The sequence below is a fragment of the Stylophora pistillata genome, chromosome 8, assembly GCF_964205215.1.
Source record: "Stylophora pistillata chromosome 8, jaStyPist1.2, whole genome shotgun sequence".
NCBI classification, from domain to species: domain Eukaryota; kingdom Metazoa; phylum Cnidaria; class Anthozoa; order Scleractinia; family Pocilloporidae; genus Stylophora; species Stylophora pistillata.
The window spans coordinates 30,082,196-30,099,081 of record NC_142526.1 but is presented as its reverse complement, the minus strand read 5'-3'; the positions used below and the strand labels follow the sequence as shown (position 1 = coordinate 30,099,081).

Below are 16,886 nucleotides of genomic sequence, written 5' to 3'. Positions count from 1 at the left end.
TCCTTTTGTAGGTTCCAGTCTATGAGTATCCGAAGACCACCATTCCAGAGTATGCTTCCATTTTGGTCCCTAATGTGGACAACACTCGAACTGACTACCTCATCCACGCTTTGGCCAAACAGGGCAAGGTAGCTCTTCTTTAGTTTTTATTTTAGAAATAACTATTTCTTTTGCGTCGTATATATTCTTATGAACAGGCGTTGGATTGTCAGAATAGTCTACGGATCCAGCTGTTGTCCCGCCCGGGTAGTCGTTAGGCATCGAATATCAGAATGAGCTATTTTAATTCAGACATGGCGAATGTTCTCCCCATATTTTTCACTATTATACTGCTACTACATTTTTTGATGTCCTCCAAGAGGTTTCCTGCATATATGAATTTTTGACAGAGAATGACTTGACATGTTCCTCTGGGTAGAAGAATCAGTTAAGCCATATATTAAAGATATTACAATATTTGGCGTCTTACGTAAAGTATCCCGGTAGTTTATTAGTAGTCCTTCATTTCGCTTACTAGACCCAGAGGTCGAAAGTCGACATTCCATGTGCAGGGCCCAGTTGTATAAGGAGCGGATAACGCTCTCCAACGGATGAATCGCTTTGCAGTGATAGCAAAACGTACTGCGCTATCCACCGGACAAAAATTAACCACTGAATAACGTGCATCCAACCTTCGAACAATCGGGGCCAGGTCCACAACTTATCGATGTACTGTGTTATTTTTTAGGCCACTGACTAAATTTGAAACTTAGACAATGTATTTTTTTTTTCCTTAGGCTGTGCTATTGATCGGTGAACAGGGCTCTGCTAAGACAGTCATGATGAAGGGTTACTGTAACAAATATGACCCAGAACAACAACTCTTTAAATCGCTCAATTTCTCCTCCGCGACCACACCCAATATGTTCCAGGTAAGTTTTTTTGTTTGTGTAGTTGAGTGGCCCTACATGACCAGCCGTAAAGCCATGCATTACATCACTATTGAATTACTACGTAGACTTTCTGGAAACGACCATGTCCGATAATAACCAAACCGTTACTGCTTTTCCAATTTTATGCACGTTATGACTTTTTATTTTCACTCTGGTTCTCAGATCGGCCCAGTCCTGGGGTCGGCTGTTGAAAGGCGGTCAGTGCTGAATTAGGACTCAGAGTTAAACCGGGGGTTGCTTTCTCTTGTCTAGCATCGCATATTACGGCCAACGTTTTGTGGGGTTTATGTTGTGAAATAATTGCCATAAGGTTGTTAAACCAGATTTTCGTATCATTATTTTTTAAAACACTATTCTTAGGTCGGGGCAATCTTGTTGTGATAAACGCTACCCATTGTTTAGCGAAAGAAAAGGATACACCTTTTTTCCCCGTTGTCTTTAAATGATTTGTTAAATTTTTTTAGCTATATGTATATTTTCCTAGTAAAATAGAGCATTCCCTGTCTGCTCTGCAAACCTGCCTGAGACAAGAACGTATTTGCCACCGTTTTGTTTTTTTGTTTCTTGATTGACTTTAGCGAACTATCGAGAGCTATGTGGACAAACGAATGGGAACAACTTACGGCCCTCCAGCAGGAAAGAAAATGACAGTGTTTATTGATGACATCAACATGCCAATCATCAACGAATGGGGAGACCAAGTAAACAACTTTTATACTCTCTTAGAATCAGGGGTGTTTGTCGATACAGTGTAGGAAGGTCATCTCCTGTCTTCTTGAAATATTGCTGTTCAAAATCGTTATATAAAAAATCAAGGAGAGGTCATCGACCTATATATCCATCCGAGGGGGCGAGGGTAATGGGAACTCAGATGGAATGATCGTCTCATTTATTGAATTCTCAGTTTAATATCTGGATGATTCAGGGCCGATGGAACAGAATTTTTGTGTAAACAGGAACTTTCAGTTTTTAACAATTCTCAGTTACCAAGTTTCGGTAAGGTAAAACAATCGAATACCTTCTTATTAAGCTTTAGAAATGGGAATTAACCACTTCTTGACTGTTACATTCCGGTTTCTTTTTTACTTAAGATGTTTGTGTATTCCTTTTTTTGTTTGTTTGTTTGTTTGCAATACTGTGAATATTAATCAGAGAGACTTGTGCTTTCTGTTATTTAATTTTCTGCTTAGTTTTTATTTAGAGTAAATTCGTGCGGTTTCGGCTGATCCAGTTTTATAATTTTTAGATTACCAATGAAATCGTTCGACAAGTGATGGAAATGAGGGGCTTCTACAGTCTTGATAAACCCGGTGATTTCACCAGCATAGTTGACATTCAGTTTGTGGCAGCCATGATTCAACCAGGAGGAGGTCGCAATGACATTCCAAGCCGCCTGAAACGTCAGTTTACCATCTTGAACTGTACTCTTCCTGCAAATGCTTCGATTGACAAGATCTTCAGTTCTATTGGCGTTGGCTACTTTACCGTCGAACGGGGATTCCCAGTGGAGCTGCAAAAGATGGTTAATCCTTTGGTGTCGAGCACGAGGAAGCTTTGGCAGAAAACGAAGATCAAAATGCTTCCCACGCCAGCCAAGTTTCATTACATCTTCAATTTGCGGGATCTCAGTAGAATTTGGCAGGTATTTGTCAAAGAAATGAACTTTTTTTACGAGGTGTGCAGTTTTCTCAATACGTCCGTTTTGAAAATACGTGTGTCAAACTGGCAAACGATACACGCGCGAGTAACACAATAAGTTAACTTACTTATTATTTGACCTGAGGTCATGACTGTGCTTCCGAGCTTGCGTAACTGGTTTTGCTAAATGATTGGACAAAGTGATCGGTCGGGCGGTCAATCGGTCGGTTCGTCAGTCGGTCCGTCGGTCAGTCCGTCGGTTCGTACTCTGTTCGTGAGTCTGTGAGTCAATAAGCCGGTCAATCAATCATCGATGCACTGAGGCCAAGAACCATTTAAGCAATAAATGATATACCAAGCAATGACTCAATTAATTAACTAACTGATTTTGATATTCATTAATTTTTTTTCTTTTTTTTTTTAACAGGGCATGCTCACTGTGACATCTGAGGTAGCGACCACTCCCACAGTTTTCCTCAACCTTTGGAAGCACGAGTGTAATAGAGTCATTGCCGACCGCTTCACGAATTCGCGGGATAAAGATTGGTTCGAAATAGCCATCAAACAGGTTGTGGAAGAAGACTTCGACGCGGAGACTAGCAGCCTTTTGGAGGCGGAACCTTACTTTGTAGATTTCATGCGAGATGCCCCTGAACCAACTGGTAAGAAGATTTTTGATGCGAAACAAATGATACTCTAGTGCCTGGTTTCGAATACGATTACTGGAGCAAGCAATCGCAGACATTTACTGACTTCTCCAAAGTGTAAAACACTATTGATTTCGCAGCTCTAGCAACAGCGATAACAAAGTTAGGCTAGGTTTATTAAATCCCAGTTGTTACGACCACTTTTCCTTGGCTACATAACAAACAGAGATAACTTCTTAGCATTATTAATTGCACCCTAGGCAACAGAGAAGGATTCACATTTATAATTTGTTGTAGTCTATAGTCCGTGATTTTCCTACCCATGTCTTCTAGGTTCTTCTTATTTGAATTTTTCATATGACCAGTTGGTTGTAGAAGCTAATCTAAAACAGTGTTCTCAAGCTTCCTCGTAGATGTAGAAAGAAACAATGGCTGAGAATTCATATCGTTACAGGTGGAACCTGGTTAGAGTCAGCATTTACCCAATTCCCAACAAGCCTACACCAGACAGAAAATTGAACACCTCAAATATGTTTCTCTAAGCTAAAATAACCGCTTACTGAATGGACAGGCTTCTGCCAATGAAAAGCTGTAGACTCGCCGTTTACTTCCCCCGAAATAATCTTGGCTCTAATGTCTTGGTTTACCTTTATCTCCTCTGAGCCTTAAATTTCTGTACTCTTGGTTCTCTCAAATGTTTCTTTTGATTTGCCTGTTTAATCATAATATTCTTAAACTTTAAGGCCCCCTTATTCCCACCCTCTCTCTCTCTCAAGGCACTTTCACTTTCAGGATTCTAATCTGTTCTCTTGACTGCTTGCAAGTTTCTTTTGCCAGGCTTCGTTTCTTCAATCTAATCTGCTCTTTAGCTTTAGTTGCAACAGAAAACAAGAACACTGATGATGTCAAAGCCGCGAAGCCCAAAGGTTCGAAGATTGCATCAACTGGTGGACCCACTGTTGGGCCTAAGGGCCCAGGTAAAAAAAAAATGTTGTTTGTCTCTCTCCTTCTTTATCCAGACAAAAACTCCCGTTCTGAGAAATTCTCCGTTTTCAAGCATCTTCTGGTAAAACAAGTATCTTCTGTAAAACAGGAAAACGAATTTTACAGCTAAGACCTCTATTCTTTTGTATATTGGGTATTCTTCATCTTAAGAAATGGTCACTCCTGAAGTATACTTTAGGAGCGCAACACTCAGTGCTCCGGTTTACCTCTCGCAAATGCACACTGAACTCTCTTTAACCCTTTACACCCCAACATCAGTATGCATATTCTCCATACTGTTCTCTATACATTTCCTAAGGTGTCGACGAGGAGAATTTGTTGAACAATCAAGAGCTTCTTGAGTTCGCGATCATTTCTTTTATTCTCATGACGTGATGTTTGATTCTGAACTGATACTTTTGAAAAAACTAAGACGTTTATCACTTTTGGGGTGGAAAGGGTCAAACAAGAAAAGAACAGCCTCAAACTTGAATTTCGTTTGTTTTCTCTACTCTTCTACTGCTTTTGTTTCGTACATTAGCGGCAAATCTTCCTGTTTTTACCTCAAAACTTAAAACAAGATTGCTAACTCCAGTTTTCTCTGTCCTTGAAACGGATTAATCAAATGTTTTTACCCTGTATTACCTCTCAGTCCATAGTTGGAGTAAAGAGTTAAACCTTTAAAGTCTTTCACGTTTACCCTTTTAATCTTTCTGATTTACTTCGAAAGAAATTGGAAACAAAATTTGCTCTCGTCATCTTTCACCAATCTGATCCAGGTTTCCTGGTCGAAAAAAGAGATTAAGAATTGTATATAACGAAACATGTAGCTAGCTTAGAATGTCTCAGATTTACCTTTGTATGGTAGGTATTTTATATATTTATAGTACATTTGCTATTTATATTGGGATTTGCTAATAAAATCGAACAGAGGGCAGAGGGCCATGTGTTAGAAAACTCTTTACTGGGTTAATCATGTATTTACCCTCTTAAAATAAAGAACCTTGTATTGTATTGTATTGTATTGTATTGAACCAAAGTAACGACAACGGTCTTTACAAATCAACGACAAAAGCAAAGGTCAAAACATGCATACGCTGGAATATGCGAGCGACCAGCCCGCAATGGGCTGTAGTCTTGCATCTGATTTGTTTAGAGTGTTTTGCGAATTTCCTGGACCAATCAGAGAAAGCAGTGAAGCAAAACCAATGTTATGTCCAATTACTCGCAGCACTTAACTAAACCTGTGTAACCTGCTGCAGGTGAAGAGCCCGAAGATGCAGATCTTGAAGCACCAAAAGTATATGAACCTATCGGGACATTCGAAATCCTCAAGGAGCGATTGGGAACCTTCATGATTGGCTATAATGAGGTGGTTCGTGGAGGCAATATGGATCTTGTCTTCTTCAAGGTACAAAGCTCGTGTACTTGGATTTAACACAATTTAGCTTTTGTTTGCAGATAGTTATTATACTCAGCGGTATTTCGCCGACATCTCAGCTGTATCTCTCCGTCAATCAAGACCATATATTGGTGGAATTTTCAGAGAGATATCAGGGATGGGGGGCACAACAGCCAAACATTGACCCTCTCTTTCTAGGATTATAGTTGTAGGGTAACGTGTGCCTATAGGAAGGGAGGAACACCTTTATGCGAGCATATTACACAGGGTGAAGTTAAACGAATAGCAATTATGTAGTCTCTTTTGGGGTAAATGTTGGTTGTTCCAGGCTGTGTAGCAAGCTCTCAAACAATACTTTATGTGGGAAGGTTCGAGTTGTAAAGTTGTTTAATCGCCTCCTTAGGCAGTTGCTTACTGTATTTTGCTTCAGCGGTTGAGTTTTAGCTCAATTGGTGAGAACGCTGGTCTGTTGTGCGGGAGGTCGAGGGTTCGAGCCCCTGCCGGACCAACACTCATGGTCTTGAAATAGCTGAGGAGAATGTACTACCTTTCTATAATATCAAGAAATGGATAGACATTTTAGTCTTCTCGGATAAGGACGAATAAACCGTAGGTCCTGTCTCCTGCATCTTTAATTGGATAATTTGATTAGGCAGAGGACGTCAAAGAACACACATCACGAGATTACTGTGATGTGGTCTGGCCTGGTTACTGGGAATTGGGGGGAGGGGGCATCTGTAAAACATTCGCTTTTGTTGATTGTAAACTGCCACTGGCAGTCTGGTGAAGTCCCCCGCACAGTATTGTAAAGCGCATTTGATCATATCCACATGTTAATTCGCGCTATATAAATGTTAATTCATTCATTCAATTTTTTAATTTTAAGTTTTCTCCTTTCTTCAGGACGCCATGGTACATCTTATCAAGATATCTCGTATCATTCGTACCCCTCGTGGGAATGCCCTGCTAGTGGGTGTTGGAGGTTCAGGAAAGCAAAGCTTGACACGACTCGCTTCCTTCATCGCTGGATACCAGATCTTTCAAATCACCTTGACAAGGTAATACCCTTTCTCTTTCAACCGAAATAAAACGTGCAGCTCTCGTAATAGTGAATGATGACCGATTTCATATCAGTAGGACTTTGCGCAAATGGTGGATTTTTTTTTCATGGCTATTAACTCCAACAAGAAAGAATAATTAAGTCTCTTGCCTCGTGTCTCGTCAGTGCAACGAATCATTTTTAACCCTAACTAAAGATGGAGTAAAATATTTATCGCTGGACAAGATTGAAGGAATTATCCGTTGTATCCAAAGCCGTTAACTAGCTAACAATGTACCCACAATTTCGGACGTGACTCTTTGAGAAAAGATCGAACGTTTAACTACATAACATTTCGTAACATTACAATCTCCGCAGTTTAATCTCTCATATCTTCGGTAAGACTTCTCTTCCTACTTCCTGGGTCAGTTTATAACTGGTTCCTCAGTTGAACCCGACATTGATGATCATTGAACATTCTCGGAAAAATAAATATGACACTTAACTCTTTGAAGATCTGAAGTTTTGTTGCTTTCCTCTGAATAGTGCGCACTAATGTACCCAAAACAAAGTAAGTAGTTGTCAGATATCTCTGTGTTATTAAAGTCTTTTTTCTTTAGATCCTACAATGTCTCAAACTTGATGGAGGATCTCAAAGTGCTATACAGGACTGCTGGACATCAGGGAAAAGGAATCACTTTTATATTTACAGACAACGAAATCAAAGACGAAGGATTTTTAGAGTACATGAATAACGTGATAGCGTCAGGAGAGGTTCGTATTCCATATTGCTTTTAATTTTGAGGTGCCTTATTTACTTATTTACTCAGTAAATAACCTCTACGACTATTTATTTACGAAAATTTAATGCGCAGTCGGTTCCGAAACACGTTTAGTTCTCGCAAAATATTGTTAACACCGGTTATCACTAATCAACTGAACACTCCTCTGAGCTCTACAATTTTTTTCTTTTTGGAAGTAGTGCCTCTGTTGGAAACATCTATCCCAGTTTGTGAAACCTGCTTAACATCTTAGAGTAGAATCAAAAGGAGTTATTCACGTTTAATTTCATTGTCAACTCAAGGTATCCAATCTGTTTGCTCGAGACGAGATCGATGAGATCACGCAGGATCTTATTAGCGTAATGAAGGCTGAGTACCCGAGGAGACCGCCAACCAATGAAAACCTCTACGACTACTTCATCACTCGCGTCAAGAACAACCTTCATGTTGTACTTTGCTTTTCACCGGTAAGGACCTTGTTCGTTTGTGCATCCAAAATGATATCAAGCTTACCGTCCGTCTGCCTTTCTGAGTATCTCTCCGTCTGTCTGTCTGTCTGTCTGTCTGTTTGTCTATCTGCCTATTCGTCTGTCCGTCTAGCTGTGTGTCTGTCTGCCTATTCGACTGTCCGCCTAGTTGTCCGACTGTCTTTCTGTCTGTCTGCCTATTCGTCTGTCCGTTTATCTGTCTGTCTGTCTTTCTGTCTGTCATTCTGTTTGTCTGCCTATTCGTCTGTCCGTCTAGTTGTCTCTATCCCTTTTTTAGTCAGCGTGTTTCCCGCTTGACCTCCTTTTTTTTTTTTCGAATAATGTAAGCTGATTAACCAGGGGACAGGCTGAAAGACTCGGACCGCGGGATGAAATGACGAAAAATGATTGGCTTGCTTCTTTTCAATCTGAGAATTACTGGCTGATAAACTGATCGACTGACCACTGATATATCAACCACTGATTGGTCGACTGACTGACTCATCGTCTGACTGATTGTCCAACTGACTGACCAACTGACTGACTGACCGATTGACTTAGTGATGGAGTGACTCTTTGAACGAATGCTGTACTAACTGACCAAGTGACTGAATTTTTTTTTGTATCATTGACTATTTCTCCTTCAGCGTGGTACAGACGCCTTTCAAATACAATTTGAAAATGTTTTTTACCGCTGACGAAAAAAAACGAATATTTTTAGGTTGGAGAGAAGTTCCGTAATCGTTCACTGAAATTTCCTGGACTGTTTAGTGGTTGCACAATGGACTGGTTTAGCCGCTGGCCAAAAGATGCGTTGATCGCAGTGGCCTCGCACTTTCTGTCCTCGTTTGAAATTGTTTGCACCGAGGAAACGAAATACGCTGTTGTCAACACCATGGGGGTTATACAGGTAAGCTGCGACTGGAGAGATAAATGTGTAACTGCAGCTTAAGCAGAAACATCAAGTAAATAGCTAAATCTAAGAATTATTAACAGATGATGGAATGGTCAACTTGAAAGCTGTAACCTCGTGATTACACTGAGATTTTTCACAGCATATATTTTAATCGATGTAGATAATCATCGTCATCAACTCTTCTCACTTCTTGTGGGTGGTTCTCGTATTTCTTTAAATTTTTGTTTTGTTTTGTTTTTTTCTTATGTTCTGAAGAATATTAGTTGAAGCCTCTCCAAAACCAGTGTTGTTAGTGGAAGAGCAAAGAGAGGAGAAGTCTTTCTTTGAGCCGTGTGGACTTCCGAACATGTTTACATCACATGTTTGCTTGTGGCATTTTCAATGGTTTACCCAAATTTGACCAGTAAAAGATGCGTGTGTGTGTGTGTGTTTTTTTTCTTTTACTGTCGCCGCAGTTATTAGGGTTTTCAGTTGAATTTTTTGCCTTTTTCTAACCCAGGACAATGTAGCTGAGATGTGTGTTCAGTACTTTGAGCGATTCCGTCGGCAAACTCACGTGACTCCCAAGTCCTATCTGTCTTTCTTGAGCGGCTACAAAGGCATCTACAGCGCACAGCACGAAGCCATTGGTCTTCTTGCGCAACGCATGAACACGGGATTGGCAAAACTTGTTGAGGCTAGCGAGTCCGTGGCGAAGCTTTCTGAAGAGCTCGTTGTGAAGGAGAAGGAGCTGGCTGTTGCCTCAAAGAAAGCGGACGTAGTCCTTCAAGAGGTAACTGTCAGCGCCACGGCTGCCGAAAAAGTGAAGTCACAGGTGCAGAAGGTCAAAGACAAGGCTCAGGCTATCGTGGATGAAATTGCGGTGAGTTAAAAACGCTCTGTGATGCTTTATTGGGTGGTTTTGCTTATTTTTGCGTATGGTCACCATATCTTAGGCCATTTTAATCAGGGAAACATGCCTTAGTTTATCCATAGTTTTTCCTTTGGAATTTTTTCATTGCCCCGTTCATCATCAGACATCTGTATTACTCACAACAGGAAGATAAAGCAGTTGCAGAGGGAAAGCTTGAGGCTGCCAAACCAGCCTTGGAGGAGGCTGAAGCCGCCTTGCAGACCATCAAACCCGCTCATATCTCCACCGTCAGAAAACTGGCCAAGCCACCTCACCTTATCATGCGCATTATGGACTGTGTGCTACTGCTTTTCAACAGGAACATTGACACAGTAACGCCAGATCCAGAGAGGCCTTGCTGTAAGCCGTCCTGGGGAGAATCGCTGAAGTTGATGAGTGGTGGAGGCTTCCTAAACACTTTGCTAACTTTTCCGAAGGTAATGTGTGTAATCGAGGCCATAATGAAATATTTTAGTCGATAGTCGATAGAGCAATTTTCAATCCAATGTCAAAAGTGACCCGGAAACACTTTGAATTTGATTGGTACAGAAAACTCGCGCCACTTTCTCAACCAATCAGATTCAAAATTAACGCCAACTGCGACTGGATCACTCGCTTTTCCCGCTCTTTCAAAGCCTTGGCATGTATTCGCGTGAAATAATTGAAAGGGAGCTCAGGAATTCCAAACAAGCGAAGCCACATTGTATACGTGGTTTGTTGTCTCTCTCTTCATTCATCAATGGAAAAAGTGAGGAAGACAAGATGAAATTCGGAAATGTTCGACTCACTTGCTCCTTCAAATCTTCTTCGTCTTCTTAAATGTCTACAATACCTTCAAAGTCGCCTCATTGATCTGTTTCAGCCGCCATCTTATTAAGTTGTGCCCAGTCAGTAGTATCTTTAAAGAGACACGTTCAACCTCAGAGCTCGCGTGTTTGTTTTCATTTCAAGTTCGACTTTTCCAACAGTGTCCTCTCCCAACTCTAATTTATACATTCCGCTTTCGTTCCGTTTTGCACCTGAGTTTCCTTTTCATTATAAGGATACCATCAATGAAGAAACAGTCGAACTGTTGATGCCTTACCTTGAAATGGAAGACTACACCATCGAAGTGGCCAAGAAAGTTTGCGGTGATGTTGCAGGGCTTGCCTCCTGGACCAAAGCTATGGCCTTTTTCTACACCATTAACAAAGAAGTCCTCCCTCTAAAGGTGATATAAACATCCTATTGTTGAAGTTATAGTAGCTACAATCAGCGGCAAAGTTGGTTGACACATCGTCTTTAAACAGTGCTAAATATGTGCTGAAAAACACAGCCTTCCGTACCACGCTATAAATCATTGATAAGACCCCCCTCCCCCATTCAATGTTGCCACTATGAAGCTAAGAGTTCCCGGAATCTCGATACAACATTGTTTACAGGGGGGGAGGGGGTGAATAGGCTAACCTAACAAGGTCAAAAGTTATAAATTTGAAGAAATGGGGGTTCGAAAAGGTCAACGTGTCAACAATTTTGTCGCTGATTCCAGCTCTCTTTGATCTTCACTATGGTTCATAAGTAAATGAAGATTATGTAGCGCAAACTGTTTGCTGTCGGATCTCAAATGTGGAAGGTTAATGTTGAAAACTGGCACCAATCTCGCGAGCTTGGTTTGAGTGTTATGAAAACTTCCTTCCTTGTTCCTTACAACAACAACAAAAAAATGTATTTATGTGCTCAGCTCTGGGTTTACAATGCACCAGGCATGATTAATGTTTCGTTTTAATGCATTTTTCCACGCCCAAAGGAGAGAATTTGAAAACATATAACAAGAAGGTAAAATAAATTCTACGGGTCGGTTATTGAAACAAAGTTTAGTCGTTGTGTCACAAAACTGTGTTCTAAATAATCTTCAATTAAGCCGAACCTTTTTCCGAAACATTTGTTTTTGTGAACAGTGTCAAGAAGGCCGAAAGCTAACTTTGAAAATATTTTTATTTGACTAAACCAATCCTCTTATAGAGAATACGTGAGGCCCCGTAACCTGCGTAAAACCGCGGTCAGGGTTAGACCTCGTTTGAATTACCGACCCTACAAGTCTGATCCAACTTTCCGACTCAATCTTAGGTTCTGATTGAACTCACACACACTCACACTCACAATTTTCATTCTCTTGTCCCTCTTTCGGGTGCTTTGTTAGACGGACGAAAACACTGAAATTAACTATACGGTTTCTGCATGAAATTTGTAGGCAAATCTCATCATCCAAGAAGCGCGCTTGCAGAAAGCGACAGGGGAGTTGAACGAAGCGCAGGCGCAGCTGGATGAGAAACAGCGGGAACTGGATCTGGTGCAGGCCAAGTACGATCAGGCCATGCGTGACAAACAGGCTCTAGTAGAAGATGCAGAGGCCTGCAGGAGGAAGATGGCCAATGCAACGGCTTTGATCGATGGTTTGGGAGGCGAAAAAGTACGATGGACTGAACAGAGCAAGAAATTCGATCAGCAGATTCATAGGTGTGTTTCCCCTCTTGTTTTTGTTCGGCTGTTTTTAATTTACGTTGCTTTATGGAAAGTATCATATTTCGCACACGCTTTTTCCCCAATTTTTTTTTGCAGTTTCCTCAATAAGTTAGTTCATTTCTTTTGAAAGGATTGACTACATGAGATTATGTTTTGATTAATTGCTAAAAAAGATCATTCCATTGGAGGGAATCAATGGAAATAATGTTCCACACCTTTTGCGCGAGGGAGACACGAAAGGTTTGCAACCCTTTCCTTCACACTATGATGTTTTATCTCAGGTTGGTTGGCGATGTACTGCTGGCCACTGGATTTTTGTCGTATTCTGGTCCGTTTAACCAGGCTTTCAGAACTCTGTTGTTGGACAACTGGAAGAAAGAAATGAGAAAAATGAAGATTCCCTTCTCAGAGGTAATAGCTTATACTTCAGGATTTAGTAGCTTTATTTCATAAACAGACAGCCGAATGATTTTTGGTAGTTTTCCTCATGCAAACAGCGTAAAATGTGTCCTTTGATGACGTAAATCAGTTGATTCACCCAACTTGTTTGCATGTAAACATTTGAAAAAATCTTCCCAAGAAACGGCTCGCTCGGAATGCTAATAGAGGAGCTCTAAGGTGTTGCTGCTGCCTTTGATTTTTTGGGTTTTTTTTTATTTGTTTTGTTTTGTTTTTTTTATTTTTAAAGTCGGTCTTTTTATTCCATTTAATTTGAAGCCGTCGCCCTTTTAATACTGTTATGTTGATCTACAGACTGTACTTGAAAGTCACGCGTTGAAGGGAAGAATTTAGAAATATGAAAGAAACAAAAGAGACAGAATTAAACTGTATGCTTTTCTCTCCACTTTGCAGGATTTGAATCTTGTGAACATGCTCACGGATGCCGCTACAATTGGCGAATGGGCCCTTCAGGGATTACCGAGTGATGAGTTGTCAGTCCAGAATGGTATAATTGTCACCAAGGCAGCTCGCTATCCACTTCTTATCGATCCCCAGGTGAGATGCAGATAATTAACATCCCTGTGTAAAAACTGAAATCGTTTCTTGAATTCTCTTTCCGCCACCGGTCGCGGCCATCAGAGTAGCAAAGGCGCGCTTACAACGATTTCTTTGCAAAATTCGTCCAATGCAATGTCGTTTGGAATACTTATGTAAGTATTTTGCTGTGGTTTCGCACACATACGAGAAACGTAAAAGGCAAAACTTGGAGGAAAGAGCGCATAAGGAAGAAATATGTGTTCTGAGGTGTTCAAATATTGTGCAACTTAAAATACATGTGAGACCCCAGTCTGTTACAAACGACAGATGTCCCTATCTGCCATGGCTAATACTTCAAATAATCAGGAACAAATTGTGATTTTCTATTTAGCCGCAAGACATAATTTATTGGTTTTTTTTTGTTGTTTTTTGTTACTCAGGGTCAAGGGAAGGCGTGGATTAGGAAGAAAGAAGGACCGAATGAATTACAGGCAAGTTGATGACATTTCACCCTTGTTCGTTATCTTCTCTGTGATTTGTGATATAAGGCATTGGCTTTACCTGCTGAGGTAACCTACCTAGAAATGATGTTCCATTCACGAGGAATCCGAAACAATTACTGTTATTTCTAGGTGAAAAAAAAAAAACAAGCTCGGGCTGTAGTGTGGACTTCATAGCATCGAAGAACATTTCAGAATTATCTTTCCGTGGAAACCTTCCTTTCTCTGATTTCTCGTATGTCGTCCATTAGGCCACTGCTCTCAACCACAAATACTTCCGTACTCATTTGGAAGATTCATTGTCCTTGGGAAGACCGCTGATCATAGAGGATGTTGGTGAGGAACTTGATCCGGCGCTCGATAACGTACTGGAGAAAAACTTTATCAAGTCTGGAAAAACGTTTAAGGTAAAGAAATAACCATTGTTTTGATATTTGTCATTAACTTGCTTCAATCTTTCTTTCTCATAATATCGGCAAAAACTCTTTTAAATTTTGAGCGAGGCGTGGTCATCATCTGAAGAATTTTGAATTAGTAATTCTCAAGATTTGATTAGATCAACTGAAGGTAGTTTCTTTACTGCGGCTGTCTTACTTAGTGAATCTCTCTACCTGTTAGGTCAAAGTGGGAGACAAGGAAGTGGATGTAATGGATGGCTTTCGTTTGTACATCACCACTAAGCTTGGTAACCCCTCGTACACTCCTGAAGTTAGTGCCAAGACCTCCATCATCGACTTCACGGTCACTATGAGTGGCCTGGAAGATCAGCTTCTTGGTAGAGTGATATTAACAGAAAAGCAGGTAAAACCGTCACTCTTCTATTGATAAATGTATAATTTGCCTTCAAATCCAGGTTGATTTTAAATTCATTTCGTCTTTAGGTATGTCGAAATAATTTGTACTTAAGAAAATTCTCATAAAACTAACACCGCATCAAATGTAGGGATCAAGCGTAGGAAAAGAATCAAAAAAAGAAAAGCCGATTTCTATAAACAGGAAAAAGTTCTTCTTTTGGTTTCTTTGAGGTATCTTTTCGCACTTTAATTAGCCGCCCTCGAGAAAACAAGGCGTATGGTCTTAAAAAATAAGTCTTTACACGAGCCCAGTACCCCATCCATCCTGAGCTTATCCTGGTTTCCAGAGCATAAAGCGACTAGGATTATTAACTCTCCCCCTTCCCCCCCCCCCCCCGATGAGATGCTAGTCCATTGTAAGGTAACCCACCAGCATTTCATCAGGCTTCCATGTCAGTTCGCCCTTGCTCATTTAAACGCCGGAGAGGCACCCCGAGAGTTAAGAATTTTGCCAAGGACCCGGCCAGGTCTCGAATCCAGATCTCTCCCGACCCAGAGTTCAGTGCACCAATCATTGGACTACTGCGTGTCTCGTAAGATCCTGGCGTTTAGAAATCGTGATTAATTTTCGGAGCAAAGCAATAGATAATTGTTGTTCTTGTAGGAACTGGAAGCTGAACGTACCAAGCTGATGGAAGAGGTGACCGCGAACAAACGAAAAATGAAGGATCTGGAAGACAATCTACTGTACCGACTCACTAGTACCCAGGGCTCTCTCGTGGAAGACGAGTCTCTGATCCAGGTTTTAAGTGTGACTAAAACTACTTCAGAGGAAGTCAGTGAAAAGTTGCTGGTTGCAGCAGAGACTGAGTTGAAGATCAACACGGCGCGGGAGGAGTACAGACCAGGTTAGTGACTAGAATAGGGAAATTGACCCAGATCATTCTGTCAGTCAGGCTATAAGTAGCGTTGTATGTCTCAGGATGGTTCTATCATGTCCCTAAAAAGAATAAAAAGGAATAAGTATTTCTTACTCCACTTTCTCTTTCCTTGATAAAAGATCACTAACAACTCTTTTCTCTCCCTCTCCTCCCAGTGGCAACACGAGGAAGCATCCTTTACTTCTTGATAGTCGAGATGTCTTACGTGAACGTTATGTACCAGACCTCTCTCAGACAGTTCCTAGGCTTGTTTGACATTTCTATGGCACGTTCCCAGAAGTCTCCGATTCCTGCCAAGCGGATCCAGAACATAATTGAGTACTTGACATTTGAAGTGTTCCGTTACACGACACGTGGTTTGTACGAAGAGCATAAGTTCCTCTTCACTCTATTGCTCACGCTGAAAATTGATTTGCAAGAGAGAAAGATTCGCCACGACGAGTTTCAAGTTCTTATTAAAGGTATAACGATGAAGTGATGGTACTCTTTGTTTGATTAGTGTTCGTCCGTTTTCTTTTCTCTTTCTTTTTGTTTTGTTTTGTTTTTTTGTTTTTGTATTTTCGCTGGCTGGCGCTTTTTTGACGTTTTATGCATTCGTTTATAATTTGGTTTTATTAACTGCCGGAGGGGATGAATTTGAATAGAGGAACTGTGGATTGTGTGTAGTTTATAAGCAGAAATTGGAGCTATGCTATTGGTAGGAACATGTTAAGGAGAAAGACAAGAATACATTAGTTGAATGAAAAGCGTTCGTTGATACTGTGGGGATTAAGAGTGACGATTTGAAGATCAATAGTTTGGACTAGAGTTCGGTTTGCGGCTTTCCGAACTGCCTAGATCTAGAGAAAGACCGCAGACTGCTATTCGCCGCGGAGAATAACTTAGGAGATTACAGTGTCTAACGACTGGTTTGGATTCGTCCTTGTCATTCGTTTCTACGTTACGAAGGTGTTCTCAGAATCGTTGGTTGTTCTCTTTTGGTATTCAACGGCGTTATTTTTCATCATTCAAACGCAAAATTGTAATTGATAGAGATGTAACGGGACAGACAAAGGGAATGAGTGTTGAGTTAAACATAAATTTCTAGAGTTCATTGGTGTTTAATCCTTGTAATTCAATGTGTTCTATGCTCCACTTTGCCAGTTTGTCAATCTAAATACTCGTTTCTCTCGTGGGGCAGGTGGTGCTGCACTGGATTTGAACGCCGTGGAACCCAAACCAAAGAAGTGGATCTTGGACATGACTTGGTTGAATCTTGTGGCCCTCAGTAGACTTCCTCAATTCACTCAACTCCTGGGACAGGTCAATACCTACATTAGTTGTTATAGTTGTTGTTATGGTTGGTGTCGGGTTGTGGTTGAAATTGTGAAAAAATTACAAATTTTGTGAGATATCCTGAAACGGGTTGGCAAATTGAAAGCCTGAAATAAAAGTATAGTCAGAGTCGTAGATAATGTGCCTTCTCGTAGATA

General features: G+C 40.7%; 1 protein-coding gene across 2 annotated transcripts in view; it reads left to right on the top strand.

Annotated features, from left to right (window-relative positions):
- The window catches only part of LOC111322569 (dynein axonemal heavy chain 5), a 67,247-nt gene that overhangs the window by 40,113 nt on the left and 10,248 nt on the right, over positions 1-16,886 (top strand). For both annotated transcript variants that reach the window (XM_088731069.1, XM_088731068.1), the window contains exons 63-84: positions 12-128; positions 777-911; positions 1,511-1,633; positions 2,179-2,574; positions 2,998-3,232; positions 5,464-5,612; positions 6,507-6,661; positions 7,263-7,416; positions 7,727-7,891; positions 8,613-8,801; positions 9,307-9,669; positions 9,846-10,136; positions 10,742-10,909; positions 11,930-12,195; positions 12,483-12,612; positions 13,054-13,197; positions 13,620-13,670; positions 13,931-14,086; positions 14,298-14,480; positions 15,138-15,381; positions 15,570-15,875; positions 16,595-16,716. In XM_088731069.1, coding sequence (XP_088587195.1) covers positions 12-128; positions 777-911; positions 1,511-1,633; positions 2,179-2,574; positions 2,998-3,232; positions 5,464-5,612; positions 6,507-6,661; positions 7,263-7,416; positions 7,727-7,891; positions 8,613-8,801; positions 9,307-9,669; positions 9,846-10,136; positions 10,742-10,909; positions 11,930-12,195; positions 12,483-12,612; positions 13,054-13,197; positions 13,620-13,670; positions 13,931-14,086; positions 14,298-14,480; positions 15,138-15,381; positions 15,570-15,875; positions 16,595-16,716 — 4,242 coding nt within the window. The remainder of the gene's footprint in view (positions 1-11; positions 129-776; positions 912-1,510; positions 1,634-2,178; positions 2,575-2,997; positions 3,233-5,463; positions 5,613-6,506; positions 6,662-7,262; positions 7,417-7,726; positions 7,892-8,612; positions 8,802-9,306; positions 9,670-9,845; positions 10,137-10,741; positions 10,910-11,929; positions 12,196-12,482; positions 12,613-13,053; positions 13,198-13,619; positions 13,671-13,930; positions 14,087-14,297; positions 14,481-15,137; positions 15,382-15,569; positions 15,876-16,594; positions 16,717-16,886) is intronic.